The 27,007-nt window shown below is 42.5% G+C and overlaps 1 protein-coding gene across 1 annotated transcript; it reads right to left on the bottom strand.

Moving 5' to 3' along the window:
• Window positions 1-515: 515 nt before the first annotated feature.
• On the bottom strand, window positions 516-23,624 carry OLFML1 (olfactomedin like 1). The gene is made up of 3 exons (XM_063095689.1): window positions 23,496-23,624; window positions 21,127-21,415; window positions 516-1,750 (listed from the first exon to the last, which is right to left on the bottom strand). The coding sequence occupies exons 1-3, from the start codon at window positions 23,622-23,624 to the stop codon at window positions 960-962; spliced, it is 1,209 nt and encodes a 402-aa protein (XP_062951759.1). The 3' UTR covers window positions 516-959.
• Window positions 23,625-27,007: the final 3,383 nt, after the last annotated feature.

Here is a 27,007-nt window from a genome sequence, read left to right as displayed (position 1 = left end):
TAAAGCAAGAGGGAAGCAGAGGACAGTAAGATAAGATGAACCTAGAGGTGGGATCCTCACCCTTAGACTGGTGTTCTGAAGAAAGCAGCTTTTGAAAGGCCTGTAGGAAGGTCTCGTTCAGACATGAAAACTTGCTAAAGGAACAGACTATTATTTTTAGGCTGAAATGGTGAACACATTGGTTATAAAAGGCTGGGCAAACAGACATATTTGATGCTTCCTTGGGCAATGGAAATACTATGGAATTTGTAGTATTTTCTGTCTTTCACTTTGTAGTTGTATTACTTTGAATGACTCACCTAAATAAACTCTCCTCATCTCTAGAACGGCAATTGTAAAGACTTGTGCATATCTTGCAAGAGTGAGATGAGAATTAAATGATGAGCAAACACTTTGTAACTGGAAAGTGGTATTCATATGTTAATGTTTTTATTCTATTATTACATCCACCTAGCTTGGTGGATGGGCAGGGCTAGAGTAAATAGAGATTAAACATCAATAAGAAATAGTACTTTAACTGGGCAGTGAAAAATGTAATAATATCAATAGGCATTTAAGAAAGAGGGAGAAGCTTTAGCAAAGGCCAGAGGAGGGAAAAGCCAATATTAGAGGATGGCATACAATTCTAAGTGTTGGGGAGAAGAGGGCAGAGTTAGAGTAAATGCTGGAGAGCAGTAGAAGAGACATCTGGAAGCTGGATCAGAATGTGGTAAGCCGTAAGAGCAAAGAGGTTTGGATAAGTAATGGACATTGTTGAAAATTTCCTAATGATAGACTCTCATCTAAGCTCTGGGAAGATACCAGTGACATCTGGGAAAGGATGCATGTGTATTCTCACTTCTAGATGCTATTCCTGTGTGTGTGATTAGAGGGATATTGTATTGTGAAAGGGCTGTGGCCTCAGTGTCCTAGAGAGCAGCTGCCAGTGCCACGGTGCTGTGCCTCCCAGCTGTAATGCATTACTCCACAGGCAGCTTTCTCTTTGTCTGGAGTTTGTAAATGATCTGGTTTCCTTCATTCCAGGCATAGAGCTGCTTATCTCTGGGGTTGTAATGGATCATGGAGTGACTTCTTGGTCGCCTGGGGAAGAATAAGTTGGGCAGGTCCTCCTCCCTGATAGTTCTCCGAGGATCATAGACGCAGGTGATACGATGAGGGCCCTGGCCACCAGAACTGTAGACCACATAAAGAACCCCACACAAAAGGAATGAGGCTTCAGCATCCTGGCTTCTGCATGGAGTGTCCCAGGAATGCTCCACTCCCAGTGTGCTAGGCTCAATTTTCGTGAGAACCAAATGGCCATGGATGCCTGGCCCTGAGTGAATGGCCCAGAGCCCATGCTCATCTACAGCCAGGTCAATGTAAGTGGATGGGGAGTGCTGGTAGACCAGTGCTCGGCCTGCCCCTCCTGGGAGCAGCATTCGATCTTCCACAGTCCTCTTCTGCAGATTATATTTGATGATCTCATTAGAAGTCCCTTGGTTGTGAAAAAATAGAAAACCTTTGTAGATCACCTGGCCAGTTCCCTGCCAGGAAAGTGTTAGGATGAGCTTCCGGGGAACTGTCTTGGTGCTATCCTCCATGAATGCCTGCATGTTAGCAAATTCCCAAACAGTGTTGTTTCTGGATCCAATTAAGAAATACACCTTTGGAGAGTTACTGGTAGCATCTTTCATCCAAGAGCCATCTGTGTCCATAGTCTTCTTCACTATTTTCAGAGACTTTATGCCCATCAGCATGTTGTCACAGCCTGGCCAAACAGGAGAAAAAAGAGAGGCTACTTTATAAACATGAAATATCTGCTTTCTGGAAGACTCATCATGCCTGGTAAATCCTGCTTCCTTTCAATTGTATAGTTGTAGTGGATTGAATTATGTTTCCCCAAAATTCCCTGAAACTTGAATTGTGTCCCCCAAGTTTTATGTATTAGAAACTTAGCCCCCACTGTGACTGTTAAAAGAGTGGGAGATCCTATTATGGTAATTGAAAGGTGGAGCCTTGAAGAGGTGACTGGATTGTAGGACCATGCCATAAAGAATTGATTTAAAATGGTGGTCAGGGGCATGGTTCTGAGGGCTTTATTTTTTTTATTTTTATTTTTTTAATTATTATTATTTTTTTTTAAAAGATGACCGGTAAGGGGATCTTAACCCTTGACTTGGTGTTGTGAGCACCACGCTCAGCCAGTGAGCGAACCGGCCATCCATATATGGGATCCGAACCCGGGGCCTTGGTGTTATCAGCACCGCACTCTCCCGAGCGAGCCACGGGCCGGCCCCTGAGGGCTTTAAAAGAAGAGTAGAGACTGTCTTTCTCTCTTGCTCTCTCTGCTTCCACCATCTTGCAATGTGAGATCCCTGGGTCACTGTCACCACCATCAGATGGACTTTGGACTTCCCAGCCTTAGAAACTGTAAGCAATAAATTTCATTTTTCTTTATAATTACCCAGTTCTGTGTATTTAGTTATAAGCAACACAAAACGGACTAATACAATAGTGTTAGAGAATATTCTCAATTCTACTGTGAAATGATGCTCCTTAAAAAAAAAGTTTACCTTAGAAAATCCTATAGCCAAAATAGGACATAGGAATGCATTTCATTTTCTTGAGATAAAGCGTATTTCAATCCCAGCAATAAACCGAGCTTATTCTTTTACTTCCTTATTCTCACAGATTGCTTTTTTCCCATTGTGTCTGGAATTAATTTACTACACACACATCAATCACAACTTATGATATGATTCAGTAAATCAAAGAATAAATAAATGAATAGCTCTCTGTTAAAAGGGTTGCTACCAGTTCTAAGAGTCAGCATTTTATTTACTTCAGGATATAAACAGCTATTTGCCATGTCAGGGATGCTGTTTACTCTTTAGAGCACTTGGGATTGACACGGTGAGAATGACTTAGCTGTGAAGCCACCTAATTCAATTCCATTTACCCAGATTTTACTGGGTATCTACTGTGTACTTAGCTTATAATGCTCCCAGAACAGTGCTAAGTATTGAGGATAAAAAATATAGTATCAACCCTGAACCTTGAGATCATCCTCTAATGAAGGATTCTGATCCTTAACATTACTACATTATAAGAGCTCCACTCCTCCATTCATGGATGTGTGAGTGCATTTAGTCAGCAGATGTTGGATACCTACAGAGGGCAAGATACTGGGCTAAGTGTTGTGAGCTGGGGTGCAATGATAAATTAGGCATGATTCTTTCTTATTAGGCACATGACTAGCTACAATGTAGGACTTCAAGTGGACTTTTTACAAAAAAAGGACAGAGAAGAGAGATGTCACGAGGCAGAGAAGAATCTGCATTTGAACTGGCCCTAGAAGGATGCATGAAGTTGAACATTCAGAGAGGAGTGGGAAGAGCATTCCAGTTACAAAACCACTTTCTGGAAAGCCCTCCAAGATTAGGTAAAGTACTGTAGAGTTGAAACCAATACAAGCTAAATACTTGATATTGCCTCAAACTAGATACATAAAACAAAGTAGTAGATTGAAGCCAGTACTACGCCTGGAACTTTGAGGGTGGGGCTAAGGAATTTGGATTTTATTCTCTAGGCAGGTAGGGAACCACTGAAGTTTTTGAGCAGGAGTTAAAGGCTGTCAAGGCTGTTCATAAAGGTTAAGCTAGCAGTCTTGTATATGATGGACACATGAAAGAAAGACCAAAATCAGGGAAACCAAGTAGGAGATTATTTCTACAATCCAAACGGGATGATAAAGGGTCTAAACCAAGTGGGCAGATGAAGTAAAAGGAAGGGGTTTACATTTTTCTACCTCTTCACTGCCACTTCAGACTATTATTCTTCCACCTTCATGCAAAAATTCTTCCTTCTTTGTATCTTATGCTATTGTATCTCATGCTTTCTATCTCATGCCGTCAACTCCTCCTGGTCTAAATCATGGTCTACTCTCCAGCACACTACCCCACATGCATGGAGCACTTCCACCTCCTCACCTTCATAGAAACTTACTTTCAGATCGCTTCAGCAACACCCTCTGGTGGCCATACTCTGGATCCCCTGCCCCTAGAACTGTTCCATATCAGAAATCTAAAACTCCAATATCCCGCCCTCTGCAACCGTATGTTATCCTTCCTTGCCCCATTCCTTTGTTCTCGTCTCCTCTGTGCTTCCACTTCCTCATGCCCTCTGGTCCCTTGGCCTCTCCTTTATCCCAGGCCATAAGCCCTCTCTTGACTTCACTTCCTTTCCTATCCAGCCTAGACCACTGTAACAGCTCTCTTACCAACACCCGCTCGACCCCAAGTTATTCCATAATATCCACTTGACATAAGTCCCTGGTCCTGGATCAGTTCAAACATCTGCCTCTGCCCTGGAGGGTTGAGTGTCAGTGGAGAAAATCTCACAACAGTGCGTACTGTCGTCACTACACATAAGGGGTCTCCAACCTCAGCTGAGCCCTAATACCACACTGCTCTCCAGGACTAGCCCCCAACTTCCGCATAGCAGCTATCTTATATCTGCCCCTCCCCACTACCCCATCAGTCTTCACTAACAGCAGATTAACTCCTTTGGAAAAATAAATACCATTAGACAGGAACTCCCTCTACTTCCTGACCCTCACGTACAAACTTTTCTTCAGTTGCTCCCTCCCACACTTCTTAGAAGAAGCTGTGTCACTTCTGTCCATGACTAATATATTCACTTGTGCTCTGATCTCATACTTTCCTGGCTTCTTCAGGACTTCCTTCATGAATGATCCCCTTTCTATTATCTTTCATTTCTCCTTCCTCACTAAAGAAAAAATTCTCCTTTAACTAGGCACACGTCTCTAGTTACTTCACTATCTCTTTCCATCATTTTATAGAGTCTTGGAATTCTCATGGTGATCAAGTTAAAGGGGAATATGGGTCAAGATGAAATCAGCCCTACTAGTCATTTCAGGAAAAAAGGGTCATCAGTTCTAATTTGGGCTTCTTGTTAGGACTGTCCTGTTAGGCTGACTGTTGTGCGATGAGCAGAGTCATGGAGGCAGGGAGTGGAGGCCTTGCTAGGAGCATGCGGAACCCTCCGGGTCTCCCTCAAATCCTGCTGAGGTCTGCATCAGGGGTAGGAAAGAGTAGTCTTAAATAAGAGCATGGGAATTCTGTGGGCCTCCCTCACTGACTGCTGGGTGCAAGGTGGGAGAACGAATAATCAGATATAGAGCAGTCTCTAGAGGAGAACTGAGCATTCTGAGAGCACCCTTCAAATTCTTACTGCAGGCTTTGGTATAAGAAGCTGGATGTACCAGCAGGTTGTCATAGTCTTCTTCATAAATGCTTGGGTTCTCAAGGGCAATTGGAGGCCAGCTCGAGTCAGAGGACAGGAAACAGGGTGAAGGAAGAAAGACTGGACACCAGGAAGAGAGGTGCATAGCCAGATGGGTCCCGCAGATTCTGAGACAAGTAGGCATATTAGCGAACTGCTCATTATAGCAGCTGCTTGGGCAGCAATCCTACCATGCCTTCCACATGACTGTCATACCTTCTCATCTCTCCTCAAGCCTCTGCCATACCCTCCTCACTTTCATGTGAAGATCTTGCCTCTTGTTTTACAAAGAAAATAGAAGCTATCAGAGGAGAACTACACCATCTCCTGCCTGGATCACTGCAGTTGTCTCCTACGTGGGTTCACACTTCCCTCCTTGCCTCCCATGGTCCAATCCACACAGCAGCCAAAGGGATCCTTTTAAAATGTAAGTCAGATCATGTCACATGTCTGCTCAAAGCCCTCCCGTAGCTTCACATCTCACTCAGAGTAAAGCTCAAATCTTCACGCCAGAGCTATGGGTAAGCTGTTCTCCCGCCGCCTCTCCGGCCTTGTCTCCTACAACTCCCCACCTGTGTCCACGTTGGCTTCTGCTATCCCTCCGATTGTGCCAAGCACACTCCTGCCACAGGGACTTGGCACTTTTTGTTCCCTCTGCTTGGAAATGTCTTCCCCCAGATTTCTACATGGCTTCCTCCATCGCTGCCTTTAGGTCTATTCTCAAAGTTTCCTGATCATTAAGGCCTTTTCTAACCAAGGCAATGGTTCTTCTCCAGCACTCTGTAACCCCCTTACCCTAGTTCATTTTTCTCCATAGTGCTTATTATCTTCTATCTGACATATTATGAATTTGTCTATTAATACATGCATTGCTTGACTCTTCTCAAAAGAATGTAGACTCCATGAAGGCATAAGCTTTGTCTTATCTGTTTCATTCATTGCTGCATGTCTTGCCTGTAGCATAGCATCTAGCACATAGTAGTTCAGTATTTGCTGAATAAATGAATGAATTTTCCAGCCACCAAATCCACCAACCAACTGCACCTGAACCCATATTCTGTCTTCCTCCTACTCCCTTTACTTTTGTGATGGATCTTGTTCCCTCTTACTCACCCAAGAATTTATCACCTGAGACAATCTCCCCTCTCCTGCCCTACTAGCTCATTCCCATCAGTAAACAAACAGGCTGTCAGATCATTCATCCTGGAAAAACCTTTCATCATGGCCCCATTTCTCCATTCCATTTTGTAATAAAACTCCTTAAAAGAGGAGTTTCCTCACCTCCAATTATCCCCTAACCCACTCTAATCAGGCTTCCCTTCTCCACTGGTCTGAGCTCCCCCACCCACTCCAGTGAATCAGCTCCTGTCAAGGTCCCCAACAACCTCCATATTGCCAAATCTGAGGATCAGTTCTCAGTCTTCTCAGTCATCTTAATTGGCCTCTCAGCAGAATTTGTTTATTTGATCACTACCTCCCCTTGCAACTCTTTCTTCTTTTGATTCTGAGACATCCCTCCTCATGTTTGTCCTCCCACCTTTCTGGATTTTTTTTTTCTTGGCATTCATTGCTGGTTCCTTCTCGTTTTCTGCCTTTAGGTAATCTGTCCTCAGGACTCTTATTTTCTCTATCCACAATAACTTTCTAAGTCACCTCACTCTGTCTCATGGCTCTGAATCCCATGTACATTCTAAATAATGATGACTTTCAAATTTGTATCTTCAGCCCCTGTGTGGATATCTACTTAATTCCAAACTCATTTATCCAACTGCCTACTCAATGTCCCTACTTGGATATCTTCAAACTTAACCTGTCCAAAGCAAAACTCATTTTTATCCTAAAACTCTCCTCCCTACTTCTCCATTTCAGGCAAGAACCATCAACCAAGTTTCTTACCTAGAAGTTATCCTTGATTTCCTTCCTTCTGTCCCCTACCATTAGCAAGTCCTCATAGTAAAACCTATGTTTAAATTATGTTATACTTACATTAAAATGCTCAAATATAGATCTCACTTTCTTCCACCTCCTTGTCCCCGGCAATCCACGAATCATTACTTGTTGTCTAGACGACTACATAGTCTCTAATTTGCCTCCCTGATTTTACTCTCTCTTATGCTCTCCACAAAGAAGTAAGTCATCTGTTTAAAAATGTAAATTATGTGACTGATCTGGCTAAACTCTTTCTTCTGTCAAACTTGGAATAAAATCCTAACCCTTTACCCTGAGAAAAAACCTACATAACATGGTCCCAGCCTGTCTCTGGGATTTTATCCTCTACCCTTCCTCCCTTGCGCACTGTGTTGTGATGGCACTGGCTTTCTTCATGTGCTCTGAGCATGCCGAGCCGGTTTCTGCCTCAGAGCTCTTGCATTTGCAGTCTTCTCCCTGGAGTGCTTGTCTTGACCTTCCCACAGTGACCCCTACTCATCCTTCAAGCCTCAGTTTCAATATCATCTCCTTAAGAGGCTTCCTGTGGCTACTTTATCTAAACATGCTCATTGGGAGAGTGTGGTGCTGATAAACATGCTCACTCTAAAATCATTTATTATAGCACTTTTCTTATTTCCTTTAGATCACTTATCACAATCAACTATTTTATCTGTTTTATTTACTAGCTCATTGTCCATCTACCCCACTAGACTCCACTCCTTTGTCTTCATGTTTAGTGCTGTATCCTAATGCACCGCCTCCGGGGTTAAGTAAATATTTGTTGAATGAATGAAGAAAACAGCTTCATTTAAGCAGATATTTTTCTACAGTCTAAATAGCACGGCACATCCGGAGTTCTGACCGCAGACCCATCTTAAGTAAATAATCATTTGTAAGGTACTTTAAAGCTTTTGAGATACTTTCAAATCCATTATTTCATTAAAAAGTCTGATTCAAGGTTCTCATGAAGGGAACGCATGGTGGGGAGCAACCTTAGCTGGGAAGATTCGACTTTCAGAAGGTCAGTCCTTTCAGGGATCATGTCACCACTGGCTGCTCCCAGAGGTACCAGGCTTTGCCTGGCCCACACTGTGGCCAGAGCCGGAATGGGGGCAAACAAGTCTCTCAGCCATTAGCGGCCACCATGTACCCCTCTGATATGCTTTGCCAGCCTGAGGGATTGGTTTCTTGTGGTCTCTTTCTCAACATTGTCCTGGATTACAGGAAGCCAAAGCACTGGGAAAGGCAGAGAAGCCTGGGCCAGCTGGGAATCTTCTATATTGCAGGAGCAGCTAACAGAAGGCCCCCCTGCCACTCTGAGATATTGGGAGCTATGGGCTGTGGCATGGAAGGTGTGGATGGGCTGCCCTGTTTACAAGGGCCCCATCTCTGCCTCAGCCCAGGAGACCTTTTCAGTTTCATAAGCTGAATCTGTCTCATGTGAAGCGTCTGCTCTCCTCAGATTGTATGCTGATCACAGAGGATGAATGAGTGAGGGTTTAAGCCTGTAAGTGATCATAGAGGATTTTTAGGGGGGAAAGGGGAGTCCATGGGCCATTAGGGAAGCCCAGAAACTATTCCCTATTAAGGAACAAACACAAAGGCTGAAGAAACTAATAAATATCTGACATAAACATATAATATTCTTGATACTACACTAGGTACTTTATTTACATTAACTCATGTAACTTAAAAAAATTTTTTTTTTTATAAATTCTATTTTTAATTAACAAATAATACTTGTATATATTTGGGGGTACAATGTGATGTTTTGGTATATGTTTACAATGTGAAACACATAATTCTTACAATAAGTTTAAATAGTAGATATTTTAATCCCCATTTTCCAAATGAGAAAAAAGTAAGATTTGTATAAGTTACTTGGAAAGGTCGCACAGCAATAAAGTGGTAGGGATGGGGTTCTCTGAGCTCAGTCTGAGCAGAGAGCCAGCCCCAGGGGCACGGCAGTGGGTGTATGGGTGTGGTGGACAGCGGGTTCCCTGGGATCTGATTACAGGGTGATGGGAATATCACCCTTGACAAGGAAGCCACCAGCCTGCCCATCCCTCTTGCCTGGGAGGAAAACCATTAATGTCTCACTTATAAGAAAATGTTCATTTAAAATACAGCAGAGACTAAAACAAATATTATTTCTCCTACTCCTTTCTAATGCAGAACCCTTAGAGAAATAACAGAATGAGAGAGTATTGATATGTGGTTTTGATCAGGGAAACACAGTTGTGGGAAGAAAAAAACCAGAATTTTCTCCATGTCCTCCCTTCTGTTGCCTCTGTTCCTTTCTTTGAAGGTGCAACCTCAGACTGGGAATCAGAGACCTGAGTGGTCTGAACGTGGTCTCTGCCTCTCTATGTGTTCCCCTAAAGGTCTCTTTCTCAATCCATCCTCAGTTTTCCTAGCTGTAAAACAATGGGTTTAGGATGGATGTTCTCTACACTTTCTTCAGGGTTGGTATTCTATGTGCTTTATAAATTCCTCTTCTTTTGGAATTTGGGGAGAATATATTTCCAGTGTTGGAATAAAGGGGTAAATTTAAACTTCCTGCTGTGCTTATCTTGAGAAGAGGTAATTAGCAGGAGAAAAGGTGTGAGGAAGGATCAGAAATAAATTTAAAATCTTTGAGTCCAGCCAAGATGCAAATTATTTAATGGAGACAAGGACATGCAGACATGCAAGTTTCCCCCTGCAAGCCAGGAAACGAAAATCTGTGGTTTCCCCCACAGGCAGAATTGAAGACAAGCAATTAGGATAGAATTTGACCCAAGGCCTCACAGTGAATTCATACACAAATATCACTCATTTGGATCTTTTTAATACTTTTCCACTTATTTAATAGCAACACTCTCCAGACCTGGTGAGACTTGTTCCTCTGTAGCCATGTTTGTAAGTGTAGTCCAGATGAGAGATACCCAAAGGGTGAAGGGCCTGGAAATATGGCCATGGATTCAAGACACAGAAAAAGAGTGGTCAGGTCTTAGTAACTAGTCAGATTGAGGGAGCCAGGTGATAGCAAGTCAGAGTCAAGGATGGGGTGATAGGAGGCATGAGACAGCAACAGAAAAGGAAAAGTAGGTTTGCTTGGGAAAAGTGATGAATTCATTAAAGAGAAGAGAATTCCAGGAACCATGAGCATTTTGACTCCTTCTTGAAATTCTGCTATAAAAGTTGACTGTTTTCAACCACTTGAATTGTATTCACGTTAATGAACATTTGTCAATACCTAGCAAGTGACAGGTAGGAAGTAAGGCACTGGGATAACAAAGATAATGACTCTCAGACTAGTAGTCATTTATAAAATCTCATGCTATTTTATTACAATAAAATTGTTAGCACGGACTTAATTCTAGAAATTAGGGCCATTTGCTTTTCGCTGACGGAGTAAGTTGCAGATATCTCAGCATGGTGTGTAAGGCCCTTAATCTAACTTCCTTTCTTATAACTTCCCCACCACATTGGACTTTGGTCGCCAGTTACCAAACTTGCCACGGCCTCTGACAAGTTTTAGACTTTGCCCATTCTTTTTCTTAGCCGGCCTTTGCTAACTTGGGATACACCTACTCATCCTTCAAAAGAAAATTCTCTGACTTCTGCAAAGCAGTTAGCTGCTCATTCTTATGTGCTCAAAGCTTTCTGTGCAGCCCTCTTCCAGGGCAGTTATGATGCTGAATTGGAATTGCTTATTCACTGTTTCCTTGCAGGCACTTTAGGTCTGTGTCTTATTTGTCTCTTTATCCTCAGTGCTGGGAACACAGTGTATACCTCCCTCACTATTCAAACTCTTATTGCTCACTCTCCAAACTCAGCAACCAATTAGACTCAGATAATGCAGTATTTGTCAGTGTCCAGACTTGCTATCCCAACTCGTACTATGCCACTTTGAAATCAAACAGGTTAGCAGGTGCTATTTCACTATTTGAGTGCTTCAGTGGAAGGTCGGCAGGAAAACACAAATGCCAGTTTGTATGAAATGGTACTCAGTGAACCATAGAGTGATTTGGCATTGCAGAAGGGCTATGAATCCAGGTTTAGGGCTTCAACAGGGCCTGGCATACAATAAGTGGTCGATATATTAGTTTGGGTGAATCACACAGAATCCTTTAGTCTGTAAATCCATATCAAAGGTTTTTCTAGGTCTCCAGCCCTAAATTCAGAGTATTCCATGACACCCAGTGTCAAGCCCTGATAGCTTCACTGGTAATCAGCAACAGACAATGAGAGAGAAAATAGACGTGATGAATGGATTTTAACTTGCACGTCTGTATGTTGCCCAACAACATCGAGTTGAGACCCTCAGGGAAGAGTCTGGAAACTGGGAAGATGCAAAAGGTATGAGTGTGAGTCCAGCCTGCTTCCACACGGGGTCCCTACGGCTGGAGCCCAACACAGACAACTTCCTTCCAATGCCTCCTTTTGAAGAGGCCAGTGCCCTATACACCCTTACCTTAGTTCATTTTTCGCCATAATCCTTATTATGTTCCATCTGACATATACATTTAACTGTTAACGTATTTCTTATTTGATTCCCCTCAGCAGGACATGAGCTCCATCAGAGCAGGGGCTCTGTCTTATCTGTTTTATTCACTTCTGCATGTCCTGTCTTGAAATAGCATCTGGTGCATATTACAATTTCTCTGTTTTAATTGTGAATATGGTAAATATTGATAGATATAACCAACCTCAACAAAACCTCTTTCCTCAAATAATTTTTCAGGAAACCTCTTGCCTGAACAATTTTTTAAAATTTCTTTTTAATTTCACTAAAAAATATTTTTTATTGTAACGTAGTTGATTGTACATATCTGGGGTACAGAGCTGAATAACAATAACTGTGTGCAATATGTGATGCTCAAATCTGAATAATTTTTAAGACTGTAAAGGGTTCTTGGGGCTGAAAGTTTGAGAACTGCTATCCTAGAGCATCCAGGCTGGTTAACACTTGTGCGAAGTAGAGCGTGGAATGGGCAGTCCTCTGGGGAATTTCTGATGAAACAGCCTCCACTTTGTGACAATAATCTGACTGTCACAACATCTTAAGCATTCCAAGGTTATAATTATGAACTTCTTATTTTTATTTATTTCTCATTTAGAGACTGAGCTGGTTTTTGTTTTTCTGCATAGTGTTTTTATGTTCTGTAATATTCTTGCCAAACTGAAAAGGATGGAAATGTCCTCAATTACTAGCTGTGGTGCTGCTGTTCTCTAATATACCTGGTTAGAAAACACAGAGTGATTCTAACGTTTTCCCATGGATTCTTCCTGTGAAATAAATCTCACTTCATCCTATTCTTTTCATTCTTTCTCAAAGTGTGATGGTCTAGGGCCTGCTTGTCTGAACCTGAACTTTGCATCAGCCTTCTCACTGGTTCTTTGGTCTTGCCTCTTCAAAACCGTCAATCACACCAACACCCAATTTACTGCTTTCATATAAAGACATTTGCATGCTTAAAAACTGCATCAAGACCAAAAGCCTTATATGGATGCAATTACAGGTTATAGTGGAAGAGTGGGCTCTGGAGCCAGACTTGGAACCTGGTTTGGCCAAAAAGAATGTGGTAAAAGTGATCAGGCTACATGCCTGGGGGCCTCGTGTGCTTCTGTGTTCTCTCAGACATCTGCCTCCATCATGAGAATGAGCCCAGCTCAGCCTCCTGGAGGATCAGAGATCACGTGGAGGAAAGCCAGGTCACTGAGGCTGTCCTCACCCAGCTATCCCTAGGCAACATGCCACTGACTGCAGATGCAGGAGTGGGCTGAGCCTGGCCCAGATCAGCAGAACTGCCCAGTCGCCTTGTAGACTCCTGAGAAATAATAAATGGCTGTTGTTTTAACCCACTAAGTTTTGGAGTGGTTTGTTATGTGGCATTACTGTGCCAACATTGTGGCAACAGATTACTGATATGAGGTGGGGGTGGGGGGATTGAGAGTAGACATGGAGCCAGAGATGAATCTGATGTGTCTGGGGGATGTGGGTACCCCTGGATGTAGCAGGAATGTGGGGGGAAGATGGGGCTGCGTGAAACTCTCTGAGCCACAGTTTCTTCATCTGAAAAGAAGTTGTAATAGAATCTGCCTAGCTGGGTTGTCCTTGGCACTGGATAAGATAACAGACAAAAGGGCTTAATATAATCCTTACCTCCCTTTCTAATAAATCCTCCTCCAGGTCGGAAACTATTGATTTCCTACTCTGTTCCAGGCACTGTGATAGGCTGGGGGAACACAGCTTGAGTAATGCAGGCATGCAGGAAGTATATTTTATGTTTTCAGAATAGCAGGTCAAATGGACAGCACAGAGCATCATGTGGATGAGGACAGACAGTAATGGCACAACATGAGCTGAGAAATGTTAAAATCACTGTATTCAGTTGTTGGCTTCTTATCTACTTTTACAATGAAAGTAAGTACAATAAATATAGTGCATACAATATTCATAGTTTTTATTTAATTAGCAGATGCCTTGGGTTGAATGTCTCTGCAAAACTTAGTCCCCATTGTGACAGTGTAAAAAGGGTGGGACGTCCTATTATGGTAATTGAAGGTGGAGTCTTGAAGAGGTAATTAGATTGTAGGACCATGCCTAGTGAATGGATTAATAATGGTGGTCAGGGGCGTCTCTCACTCTCTGTGTTTCACCATTTTCTGCCATGTGAGACCCCTGCATTGCTGTAAAGCCACCACCAAAGAGGACTCACCAGATGTGCTCCCTGGACTTTCAACTTCCTAGCCCCTGAAACTGTAGGCAATAAATTTTGTTTCCTTTACAAATCACCCAGTTCCAGGAATTTTGTTATAAGTAATAGAAATGGACAAGTACAGCAGGTATCAATTTCATAGAGAAAAACAAAACAAACTGTTTAAAGAAAGCTAGGTTGGGATCAGGTTGTAAAGGGCTTTCTTTATATGTTTTTTCATGGGGTTTGCTTTACCCTGTAGGTTGCAGTTGCCATCAAAGGCAATAAAGCAAAGATGTGGCAACTCTAGCAAGATTCCTCTGGCAGCAAAATAGGAAGAAGCACTGGGACAGGGAGAGATGGGAGGCAGGAAGTTCAGTTAGGAGGCTCTTAATCAAGGCTAGAGATGCTGAGAGAGCAGTGCAGGTGGAAAGGATACATTTGAGAGATATTTGGAAGGAAGAATCTACTGGATATGGTGACTCATCAGATGCAGGCCAAAAGGATGCTCCTGAGATTTCTAGCACAGGAAACTGTGTGAAGAACTATTCTGTTAACTGACCAATTGTGGGGCTGGGGAAGCAGAGGAGTTTTATTGTTTCAAAGTCATCAAAGAAAAGGCAGGGAACTAAAAAATAAGGGGGTGGGGGAAGAACATTGACCCTTCTTGGCCAGGACTTTATTTTTTGTTATTGATGTTTTGTTTGTTTGTTTGTTTTAAGACATAATTGATTGTACATATCTGTCAGGTATAAAATTGAATATCAATACCTGTGTGCAATATGTGATGCTCAAGGCAGGATAACTAGTATATTCAACAATACATAATGTAATCATTTTTTGTGTTGGCCAGTGCTTTAAAAATGACTTAAACCAATCTGGTTGTGAGTAGGAATCATCATCAAATCACAACCAAGAAAACTGACATGGTCTTCATACTGTGACCCACAGGAGAACAGAAACAGCTAGAGCTTCTGAACCCAGGTCTCCACTTCCAGAACAGAGAGCTCTTACCTCGTGTGTCTCTGTGACAGCCCTGGAGATGGCTTCACTGGTTCAATCTTTCCCTCCTGTGTCCTTTCAACCTCCCCTACCACCAGTCCATTCTGTACCCTATGGCCAGCATGACCTTTGTAAAGCCTCCATCTGAGCCCTGACACTCTCACACTTACCACTATTCAACAGAACAGCATGATGGAAGAGGTCCCCATGTATAGGAGCCAGCCTGCCTTGGTTTGAATTTCAGCTCTGCTATCTATTGGCTGTGTGGCCTTGGACAAACTATTTATCCTCTTAGTGTCTTGGTTTCCTCATCTATAAAAAGGGAGATTGTTCTAATACATCTATCTCATAGGGTTGTTGTGAGCATTACATGATACAGTCCAATAACATGTAAAATGCTTAAAGATTACCTGGTAGGTGATAAGCACTCAATAAATATTACCTGCCATTATTCATATTATTGTCATTCCCCATAGCTTGCAAGTGTGAACTAGCTTAGTGCAGAGGAGCTTAGCTCTTGCCTGGTTCTTTTATGTCCACTCCAACACTTCCTCCTCCACTTGAGCTCTATTGAACAATTTGCTTCACAGCACACTGAGCTGATGATGCCTGTGTGCCACTGCACACTGTTCTATTTGCATGAAATGCCCTTTACTTTAGACTCCTTTTAATTAGCTCTTTTCCACGATTAAAACTCAGCCTGAGAGTTTCTTTCCAGATGACATAGTTCCCCATCTCCATGGCAACCCTGACCCTAGCTACTTACTGCCTGCCCCTTGTGCTTCTGGGACACCCTCTATATCCCTCCATCAGAGCAGTCATCACTCTGGGCTATTTTCCGGGGTTTGTCTAGATACCTTCTCCACTTGTCTGTAAGCTTTTTGAGGACAGGATGTTATCCTATCCAACGTTCCATCTCTAATGCCTGGCACAATGCCAACATATATTTGGAATTCAGCTAGACATCTGTTGAATAAATGAACGAGCGAATTAGTTATAGAGAGAATGAATGAATGTTCATACCTGGAGCCAAAAGCTACCTGCTATATGACTTTAGGACCTGTTAATATCTGTAGTGATGGGAGTGGAGGTAACCTCTCAGATAACATGCTTTCGGCTGGATAAACAAAAGAAGTGCTGTGTACATAGGCTTTTCTGGACCCAGCACAGTGATCCATGGGCATGGACTCTCTAGCGGAAAGCACAGGATGAGCTGTGCTGTACACATACCTCCAGTGTTGCTGGCACCGTAAATGCTGCAACTTCTGGGTATGCGCACACACACGCACACAAGCACTCTCATGCTTTCCTGTATTTACACCTGCATATATGCCTTCAATCCTTGCAAATTATACTTCTCTTAATATTTTGTTCTACTCATCACAAACTCATGGACTTTGGGAGCTGGATGACAGATATTTTTTATTTGGTTTCCAGTGGGTTTTTCGTTTGTATAGTTGTTTTGTTTTGTTTTTAATAGCTTTAAATATGGAGCATGCACATTCACACTACCTGAATGGATCCCAGAGCTATTTAAATATGCAGCAACAGACTTTCTTCTTTGAAACATGATCTAACAAAAGCTACGAGTTATCTAATTCAGCAGGGTGAAGGTTACTTGAGGTAACTTGCGTGCACCCTTGCAATAAAAGCAGCCGGACTAAAGCAGGAAATAAAATAAAATCTGCTATAAAGCCTTGTTTTGACTGCCTTGAGAATTTTTCTCCACAAGCTATTTACAAGCTAAAAAGAAGTTAATACTCTTATCCACGCAAGAATGCAGCCCACGGAATCTTCCAAAGAGTGTCAGTTTGATACCTTCTCAATCTGGATGTCTGAGGCAAATGTGCTTTGCCAGAAATTGTCAAGTGGAATGCAGAATTTTATTTTAGTAGTACAGTTGTACCAAAGACTTGAAATAATTTTAAAATATAAGTTAGATTGCATTCAAGTAACTTTCACTCACTTGCATTCTAAATTTTGTATGCCCATGAAAGAGAGAAGAAGAGAAAGAGAGAGGGAGGGAAAGAGGGGAAGAGTCAAGATTCTAAGAATTTTACCTAACCCCAAAACATCCCTGGGATTGAGGCCCTTATGTGAACATCATGTGGGGATCATCTCTAAATAAAGGCTGAAGATTTGAGAATAGCTCTATAGGAAATGGCTTAATTATAGAGCAACGCTATCTCATTTATTATCCCCAGTACCTGGCACTGAGTTGGATGAGAGTATTCCTAGAATAAATGAGAACCATTTAGACTAATAATAGAATTTCCTGTAAGTCTCCAGGGACTCAAGGTTGAATTTTCCAAAGAAATTGCATTATCTACTCCCTAGAGTTTTTCCAAAGAAACTCTCTAGACAGCATGTAGGTATGAATGAAACCTTGTGATCTGACCCTTGGCAACCCCTCCCCCTAGCCCATAATCCCAAGATGTTTGCCCTCACAAGGGTGCCCACTTGAGTTTTTAGGATTTAAGTGGAAGTTCTGTAACTGGCATAGTCTCTGTAGGCTAAAGTTAGAAGATGAGAAAATCGGAGTATTCCAGGAAGAAGGTGGGTACAGGTATTTAGTAGCACCAGCTGGGCTCAGCAGACTAAGGCACTGTAGTAGGCAGAATTCTAAAATGGGCCAAGAATTCCATCCCTTGTGTACATGCCTTATAGAATCTCCTCCCCTTGAGTGTGGGCAGCACCTGTGCTTATGATGTGACCAGCACTCTGGGATTGTGTTACATTATAAGAGAAAGGTGAAGGGATTTTGTAGATAAAAGTAAGGTTCCAAATCAGCTGAACTTGAGTTAATCAGAAGGAGAGTATAGTGGGTGGGCCTGATTTAATCAGATGAAAACTCTTAAAAGAGGGACTAGGTACTTCCTGAAGAGAAGCACTCTCCTTGAAGGAGCAATAGCATATTGTGAACTCCCTGTGGAGAGCGGAGGCCTCTAGAAGCTGAGGGCCTTAGACCTACAACTACAAGCAGAGGACCCAGCTAAACCATGCAACTGAAACTCTGAGATAATAAATGTGCATTGTTTTCAGCTGCTAAATCTGTGGTGATTTATTGTATAGCATTAGAAAACTGATAGGGGCATAATTGCCAGCAGAAATGGCAAAAAAACCCAACCAACCAACCAAACAAAAAACCATACTTTACAATATGTAAAATACAAAATAGCACATAGAAGGGGAATAAATTAGCCTTCCAAAATCTATCCTTGGACAGAAACCTCTGAAAATAATAGGTCAGGGCAGGACTGATTACTTGATTGTGACTGTCTACAGGTGTTCTTTCCCTAAACTAAGCTCTGCCGGGCCTCTGCCATCAGGATCTTTTTCATAAACAATTTCTATGGACTTCTTCATGGGAGGACCAGACCTAGCCGCTGTGAATACGGAAATGAAGATGTCAATATGTTCACGGCCTTGTTGAGGAGTCAAATACACAAATACGTGTGGTTGAGTATATGAGATGCTCCTTTGGAGGACTGAATGAGGTGCTCCAGGAATACTGACGGCCAATCTGCCTGGCAGGTTCCTCACCCCCACCCCCAGAGGTCCTCACAGAGAATTCACAGCATTTTTGAGTCATAGAGGGGTAGTAGAAAATATATTTTCAATTGCAACTATTTGTAAGTAAGTTATAGGAAAAGAAGGAGATGCATGGAGATCAGCTGAACCACTTTATGAAGGGCCTTCCCTGTGTAAAAGGCTAGGAGATTTGAATGGATATTTTGTTGTTGACAATTGATGGTGAACAAAAACAAAACGTTCTACACAGAGGAGTAATATGATCCATGTTGTGTTGTGGAAGGTCTACATGACAGCAGACAGGAGGCAAGAGAAGCAGTAAGAAAGCCAGTGCACGATGCAGAGGCATCCTACCCACGGCTCTATCCCTACCGTGTAGCACAGGCCCATTCGATAGTGGGGCAATAAGTGTTGGCTGAATCATGAACCAAAAAAATCTTCAAACGAGAGCTCCAGAGGCAACAGGCACGAAAGCAGCAATCTCTGAGAGGTTGAGAGAGAAGTTGTCATTCAGCACTGAGCTGGGAAAGGGAATATTTCAGGTCTTCAGAGTCTGGATGGGAGTTAAAAAAAAGCATCAAGTCCAGTCTCAGAACCTCTGCTGAGCTCTAGCTGGAGTGGAAAGGAGTAACCTCAAGGCCTGAAGGGCTGAGAGTGTCCAGGGACCAGGAGCAGCTCAGGGATCCCATCCAACAATACCATTCAGGCTTGGGGTCCTGCCTGACCTCTGCCGTGAAAGTTCAGGCACATGAGCACCCAATGCTCCCCATCAGCTTTTTAGGCAGCCCTTGTTCATCTTCTGACGGCCTATCTTTACCCTCTTCTCCCTTTCCTTCCCTCATCCCATGCTCACCCTCAGCTACTCCCTCTCAGGACAATGTTAGCACCAAAAAGGATTGATCACTTGACCAACTTGATCAACTGCTTCCTATTATACATAAGGCAACCTCTTCTCTTTCTTCTGACTCAGGGGTATCTTTTCTATCAAAGCCTAACTAGATCCTCTGCCTTCACTGACAATTCATCCATCCATTTCTTTGTTCATTTATTCATTCACTGACAATTATTTATTGAACACAGACTCTATTCTAGGCACTGGGGACATAGCATTGAACATAAGATGGAAGGTCCAAGCTCTCATAGAGCTGACGTTACTGATGAGGAGGTAAAAGACAAGCAGTGAGCAAATATGCCAACTAGAAGATCTCAAAGTTATAAGCGCTCTGAAAAAATAATAGTCGAGTAATAAGTTCTCCCAAACTCCTCCTGGATTTCTTATCTCAACATATTTCATGTCAACCATTCAATGACCTAAGCCCAAAACATGGGAAGCATCCTAGACTCATCCCTTTTACTCATTCTTTACTTTTAATTATCAGACACCAAACCATGTGGACTCCAACTCCCAATGGCTCTCTAATCTGTCTGCTCCTCCCTATCCCATCACCACCACTTGTTGCCAAAATTACTTAGTATTACCCTGACTGGTCTTCTCTCTCTAGTCTTGCCCTCATCCTTCATATCCTGACCCTGCTTAAAATCATTCAACGGTTCTCTATACTTTCTCCAGTCAACTTCAACCTCCTTAGTTTAGCATGTAAGGTCTTTCATTATCTGGGTCCTGCTGAACACTGCAGCCTTCTTTCCCTATACTCACCTGCCCTGTACAGCTTTCACTCAGCCTTATTTGCAGATCCACATGTCAGGGTGCTACATGCCCTCCTGACTTTGATATGTTGTGTCCTTACTTGAAGCGCTCTCTGCTCTTTCCTCTCTAACTGCTTTGTTCAAAACTCAGATCAAGTGTCACCTCATTTAGAAAGACCCTGTTTCTAATAATGACCATGGAGTTCTTATAAGGATTACATTAAGATATGTGAAACCCTTCGCACAATGATGGCACTCAGCTTATGTGTTGTTTCTCTGATGAAGTTTCTTGAATTCAGGGCAGGCATAATTAGCATATAAATAAAGTTCTTATTTGCAATTAAAACATCCCAGAATATAGACTTTGAGGTAAGAGATTTGTCTCCCTTGTTGTTTTAATGAAATGGACTCATGCATGGAAATTTTCCTTCTTATTTGTGTGTTTATTACCTGATAACTTTTCTATTATAATTTGAGCCCCTAAACACCATTCTTAATGGCCTGGAAGTGAGTCTGATGGAAGACTGGAGACTGGAGACAAGATTGGAGACAATCCCCTGGACATCACCATCCCAGACAGCATACTCAGTAATAATTCACTGCTGTTCCCAGTCTTGAGTTGGCTGCTGACATTTCCAATTTCAGACCGTTGCTTGACACATTTGTAGCTGCTCTCTACTCCTTGGGTACTGGATGTAGAATTCACCAACCTGCCACTTTCCCTGGGAAAGACTGTGACCACACACCTCCACCAAACCAAGATCTATCAGAGGGTGGCCTCCCTGGGCTGACTTCTAACTCTGTAGCCCTGACCTTTCATGGGGTGTCTAAGAACTCCCTGTGAAAGGAAAAGCTGCTTTCTGAGAATGGATTTTCCTTGGGACAACTGTTCCCTGCACAGGTTTCTCTCTAAGAATATGCTTACAAAAGTGCACATCCAGTTCTTACTCCCATTACTCCATCAGACACCCTAACTATGCAGATACTGCATCTTTCTGAGCGTGACAGTCCCTAGAAGGTGTAGTAAAAGATGCAATTCTCTTACTTGCATTCAGCAGAGTTTGGATCTTTTTCTCTTCTTCAGCTTCTTGAAGTAGCTTTTCTGCCAGTGTCTTGTCCTCTGATTCTAGGCACACGTCTGCTTCTCGAAGGTATTCTAGGTAGTCAATCTCCCGCTGGGCACGTTCGACTCTCAGTGCCAGGTTATTTACTGCATTCTTATACTCATTCGTGTAGGTCTGACATCTTCCCAGCATAACCGATATGTTTTTTGAGAACTCTCGGAAGTCCTGAATGTATGCCCTCGTTGCTTGGGTACATTTTTCCAGCCCTTGCTTCAGTCAGAAAACAAATACCCAAATTATTGCTAGTTATTTAAATTACACAAGTAATGTAAATACCTATCATTCATAGAAAAGATTAGAAAAATACAAATAATCAAAAAGGAGAAAAATAAAAATCACTCATAATTCCTGAATTCAAAAATACCATTGATACTTTAGTGTGTCAACTGAAAATTTTTTCCATGCATTTAATCGTACATATATGTGATTTTACTATATGTATATTTTGAATCATATTTTTAACTTGATGACACATTGTGAACATATTACAAGCTCAATTTATACCTATACCATAATTTTAATAAGATATGGCATTCCATTCAACTGATATCCCATTACTTATTCTATTAGACTCTTTTTGATGGGCATTTTATATAGTTTTACATTTTTTGTCATTCCAGCAATGCTGGGTAAAAAAAAATCTTTGTATTTACATCCTCATGTACTCATTTGGTTATTTTCTTAGGATAGATTTCCGGAAGTACGCTCCATCCCCAGCACCTGGCACAGGGCCCAGCACGTAGTAGTACTCAATAAATATTTGTTCCTTGAAAGAATAAATGAATGGAAATGGGATTGCTGAGTCAAAGAGTATATATACTTAAAGCTCATTTGGCAGTTTACCAAAACGCTCTCCACACATGTCAAAATTTATACCCCAAACAGCAACACATTAAGACTGTTCATTTTAAGGGAAAGAGAGACAGAGAAAATTCCCTAAATCCTTATCCTCTTTTTTCTTAGCCCTCAGTGTAGAAACTGTATCACTTTATTGTCTGCATTGACCAACAGTAACTGCCACTTGGGATTTCGTTTCATTCACTTCCAGGTCAGGACTAAGTTGGCAAGATCCATACAGATCAAATCCCTATCTTTTTCAAATCCACATTCACAGCTAGGATAGTATTAGTCTGTACTTTATACCCTTGTCTGCAAATGAACTCTTAAGGTATTGAAGGACAATTTGCAGGGATTTGGCTGGCTCTAATCCAAGGGCAAGTCCGTGCTAAACGTAGAGAGAACATAGCTGAGCATAATGCTGGCACTTTTAAGAAGGTTAGACTGGGGAAGGAGGTGTCTGGGGAGGGAGCCGGTGAAGAAGTGGCAAGAGACCACCGGCCTGGGAACATCTCACCCACTGCCTCCAGCCCTTAGTCTGTGGGCTGGACAACATTGGGAACTACGTTCAGCCTGCTCTGTGGACTTATTTCACCCTGACTGTAACTAGATGACCAAGTAATTTGAACTTGAAGATTTTTCAGGAAAATAAAAAAAGTAAATATTAGAGATAAGAGTGTCTTTGGAATAAAATAAATAATCAATTTAACGTACAAAATCACAGCATTAAGTATGAAATAGTCACTGTCAATGCCGGGGTGTGGCAAGGCTAGGGCGGAGGGTTACATTTGTCCTTGGGGGCACGTTCTTGCTGCAAAAATGCTGGGTTTTAGTTTAATGAGGGGCAGCCCAAATGCTTTCTCTCTATTTAACATTGCTGAAATCTGTTTAACGTTTCTAAATCCAATTCCTGTTCAGCAAAAGAAGCTAAGACATAGCTTCTTAGTACATGTATATCATGATTTTTTACACTAATTTAATGGTTTATTATAAAAAGAAAAAAAGAAAAGCTAAAATCTGTTATCATGATACAGTAAAACATGAAGAAAAAGTAATCAAAATTTAAAATTTTCATATTTAAAAAAATGAATTATTGAATATTAACATTTTGGACACTTACTATCATGCCAGACAATGTTTTAAATATGGACTAATTTATTAAATCTTCAGAACAGCCTTACAATGTAACTTGTATTATTGTCCCCATTTTACAGGTAAGAAAAACTGCCAGATCAGAGCACAGAGTGCAGCTGTGTTAAAGGTCTAGGAGTGGTGCAGACTGGACTCCAGAGCTGGTGCTCTACACTGCTCGACTATGAACATTTTTAAGTGACTTTGGCAACGTGTTTATCATTTACTATCTGGGAAAAATGCATCCTAGTAGTTAGCAAAGCATGGGTAAAATATGGGTGACTCCTGAGAGGCATGATCCCTGTGCACAGATGCCACCTACCTCCAAGACGTGAAAGCGCTGGTATATGTAATGCACCATAGCTGGGTCCTGGGCACACTGTGGTGGGGGCAGAAAAGCTTCGAGGAACAGAACCAGCAAAACAGAAGCTCGGCGAAAGGCCACCATCATCCTGTAAACCACCTAGGGGTGGACTCTCTTATGTTGTAGTTCTCGAAGAAGACTCAAGGGTTTAGATGGTGATCTCCTGCTTTCTATCCACTGCTGTGGCAAATCCTTTAAAAACAGTGTCTTGCACAGTCTGCTTGTTATTCCACCCAATGCATGATCTCAGTTTGCAAGCTGGTGATCAAGTCCAGCTGTCGGCAAATTGGTCCCTGGAGGCCTTGCAGGCTGACTTGGTGCAGAGAGCAACCTGGGTCCAGGATCATTTGCTCTCACCCTTGGCACACGTGGACCACCCCCAGGCTAGTGGCTGTACACTGCTTCCAGGCCTGGGAGTGTGTATATTGAGGTGGGGGTGGGAAGGGCTCTCCACCCCACCTTCCCTTCCCCCAGCTGTTTCCTCTTTGCTTTTGCTTTTCTCCTGTCTGGTACACTCTGTGATCCAATCAGAGGCCTGACCCAACACAAACCACTCCCAACTTCTCAGAGTTGGAATCTCAGTTTAATTTTTGGCAATAACTCCCAGGATCTTTTTCCCAGAAGTTATACTGGGAGACCCCACCCCTTCTCCAGACTCCCTTTGGATTTTTGCAGTTCTTAAAGGCACAGCAAGGAAAAATGAACACTGACCTACCCCTATCTCCAAATAGCCAGTACCCAGGGTTGCACCTCCCCTTGGGCAGAGAGGTATGTTAGGCTACAAGACCTGGCCACTCACGCTGACAGCTGAAAAATCTCATAATTGAGCTCAGAAGAATTTCATTAAGAGGAACAACAACTATTGATACAGTGATGCTTCTAGAGCCAAGCCATTAGGAGATGAAACTCCTTTGCAAAGAAGTCCTAGAGTTTCCTTAATCACTAATGTCAGGATTCCCTTCATATGGCTGCAGGACAGAAATACATAAGACTCAACTCCTGCAGACATGGTCCAGTTGAAGATAAATTATATCTCTAGAGCAAAGTGGTAAAATCTTCCAATTTTGCCTTTGCTATCCAAGCCTCTACTTATCTCAACCTCTCCTTCCGTGGGTGAGCCCAGGACTCCCCATGGTTTTTTCTCAATCACCTACCAAAAGTGGGGAAGGTTGGGGCATCGATGGGATGTGGAAAGAGCTCTGTCCAGGAGTCAAAACCTGGGTTTGCCTTTGGTCCCTGCAAGAGACACCAATAGACTGAGAATTTTCCACTGGTGGCCCTCAAATGTCCTTGTCCCCAGTAGATATTCCTTCCCACACCTCTTTCAAATGACCCTAGCCCCTAACTGTCCTTCCCTACTCCCTTGGTAAAATCCCAAACAGTAGCTCTTTATCCTTAAAAACAACTCCTCCTATTTCTGAGAACCTTCTTTGAACTATTCTCTAAACTAGTTGAACTTCAGCTGTCCTCCCCTCCTAAATCCTTATGAAAATTTCTGCCTGACCTGGGTTCTTTCTCCAAGGGAGAATGCTCTCTCTAAAATTTTCCATGCCTGGCATTTTTCAACAAAATCTTATATTAAAGGTGCTCCAGTTAACTTTTTTCCATGAATGCCTGAAGTCCTAACTTTGAGACTGTGAATTTAGATGGATAAGGTCCGGTGGAAGAAAACTCCATATGTTTCACAATTAACTTTTGGGTGGTGGTGTTGTGCGTAATCTTTTCCTTGGTTTTCTATAGCATGCTTACATGATTTTTTACAATGAAATACACATGCAATTCTAATGAAGTCTAAGGAGGCCTCAGTTGTAGCATAAGCCCTCTGGCTGCTTCCAGGGCTGCTGTTGCCCCATCCCGCTGGGGTGGGCTCCAAAGAGCTTGGGCCAGCCCTGGCAGGACCTCCCTCTCTGCCTGCCACTGATTCAGGCCCACACCATTCTCGCTGCAGTCACCATCTTCTTCACAGGGACAAGCCTGGCCTCTCTGCTCTGACTGGTCATACCTGGCCTTAGTTGGAGAGCTTTACTCTTTGCAATCCCAAACAAAGGCAGAAAATCCCCCAACTGGTACCCCTAACCTGTTAGGATTGAGGAGCCATGGGGCAGACCCAGAGTGGAAACCCTCATGTTCTTGTGACCGGAGGTTTCATAAAGACACAACAGACTCACTTTGGAGATAGTCACAGCTTTGACTGACACCAGTCAAAGTGGCCAGCCATCTTTATTCAAGCTGTCCCTACTCAATGGTTGCTGTTTTGGTGAGAATAAAAAAAAAATGGCTTGCTGCTCCTTAGCCTGCAGTTGGGATAAAATCATTCACTTTGCTCTGTTGTCATTCTTACATCTACCCTCTGGCCTTGGCCACTGCTGTAAGCTCACTAGTGAGGACAGTGGCCAAACACGGTGACCTACCTTTTCTCCTCTGCAAGTGTCTGATCCTTCTGCTTTCCTGCCGCAGTATCCTGAGAGGGGAAACTTAAGCCCTTTGATATCTACCATTATTTCCTCATTGTGGTTGGATCCAGGTCACTAGTCTTTGACCTGTAAGCCCAGATCTGAGCTGATTTTACGAAAATGACCCATCAAGACTAGACACACCAACACTCAGCCCAACTAGCCCACTGAGTCTGATCTCATCTGGGTCTCCAATTCCTCTTAGAAGTCTTTGCTGCCTTCATCACTGGTGGCTCTTTTTGCTACTGTGCCTCCATATTAACTGACCCTCTGATTTCTGGAGTCTTCTTTGCTCCCAGTGCCCTCTACTTTACTGAGAGGTGCTAGCCAACTCCAAGAAAGTCTGTAGGAGGAGACCATGCCTTTTTGAGGAGGCAGAAGCCAACTCAACAGAATCTCATCTGGGATAGTAGAATTCGCCATTTAGATATAAATGATAGCTCCTCTTGTTCCTTTTTTTTCCCTCTCTCTCTCTCTCTCTTCTTTTTCCACAGCCTTTTCCCCTTTAACTTTTATTCACCATGTCTGCTCCCTGCCCCCACCTAATAGACATTTGCTTTAACATCATCCTCAAATCTTCCAGCCTTTTACGAGTAATTACATTGTTTCCTGTAGGAGAGATTGGAGCAGCCTCTAATTCCCCATCTTTGTCTCTTTAGATAAAGCGTTGGCTGATTTTTTGCCAAAATGAAAGCTCTTTACAATGTGACCTCAGCCAACTTTTCTTATTTCAACTCTTATCACCCCTGACATTCATCCTTCAGAAGAGCCACATCTAATTGTCCCCAAACACCCCCATGAAATTTAACACTGTGGTATTTTTTTCTTATGTAGGTCCCTCTGCCTAGAATGTTTCTCCCCTGTGTAAACCAGTGAACTCTTACTCATCCTCCAAGTCTTCCTACCACCTCTTCACCCCCATTCCGGGAAGAATAACCCCGTAACACGTTGAAGTCTAAATCTAGGAAATTTAAGGGAAAGTAAATCTGGACATTGGTGCTCTGGGGGAGAGCCATG

Source organism: Cynocephalus volans, chromosome 4 (genome assembly GCF_027409185.1).
Source record: "Cynocephalus volans isolate mCynVol1 chromosome 4, mCynVol1.pri, whole genome shotgun sequence".
Lineage (NCBI taxonomy): Eukaryota > Metazoa > Chordata > Mammalia > Dermoptera > Cynocephalidae > Cynocephalus > Cynocephalus volans.
This window is presented reverse-complemented; position numbering and strand designations above follow the sequence as displayed.

Excerpts from the sequence above, each read along its gene's own strand:
- OLFML1 (XM_063095689.1), bottom strand. The coding sequence starts at position 23,624 with ATGATGGTGGCCTTTCGCCGAGCTTCTGTTTTGCTGGTTCTGTTCCTC. Across the intron at positions 21,416-23,495 it reads AGCGCTTTCACGTCTTGGAG|CAAGGGCTGGAAAAATGTAC; the intron begins GTAGGTGGCATC and ends TTCTGACTGAAG. Across the intron at positions 1,751-21,126 it reads CCAAACTCTGCTGAATGCAA|GCTGTGACAACATGCTGATG; the intron begins GTAAGAGAATTG and ends CTGTTTGGCCAG.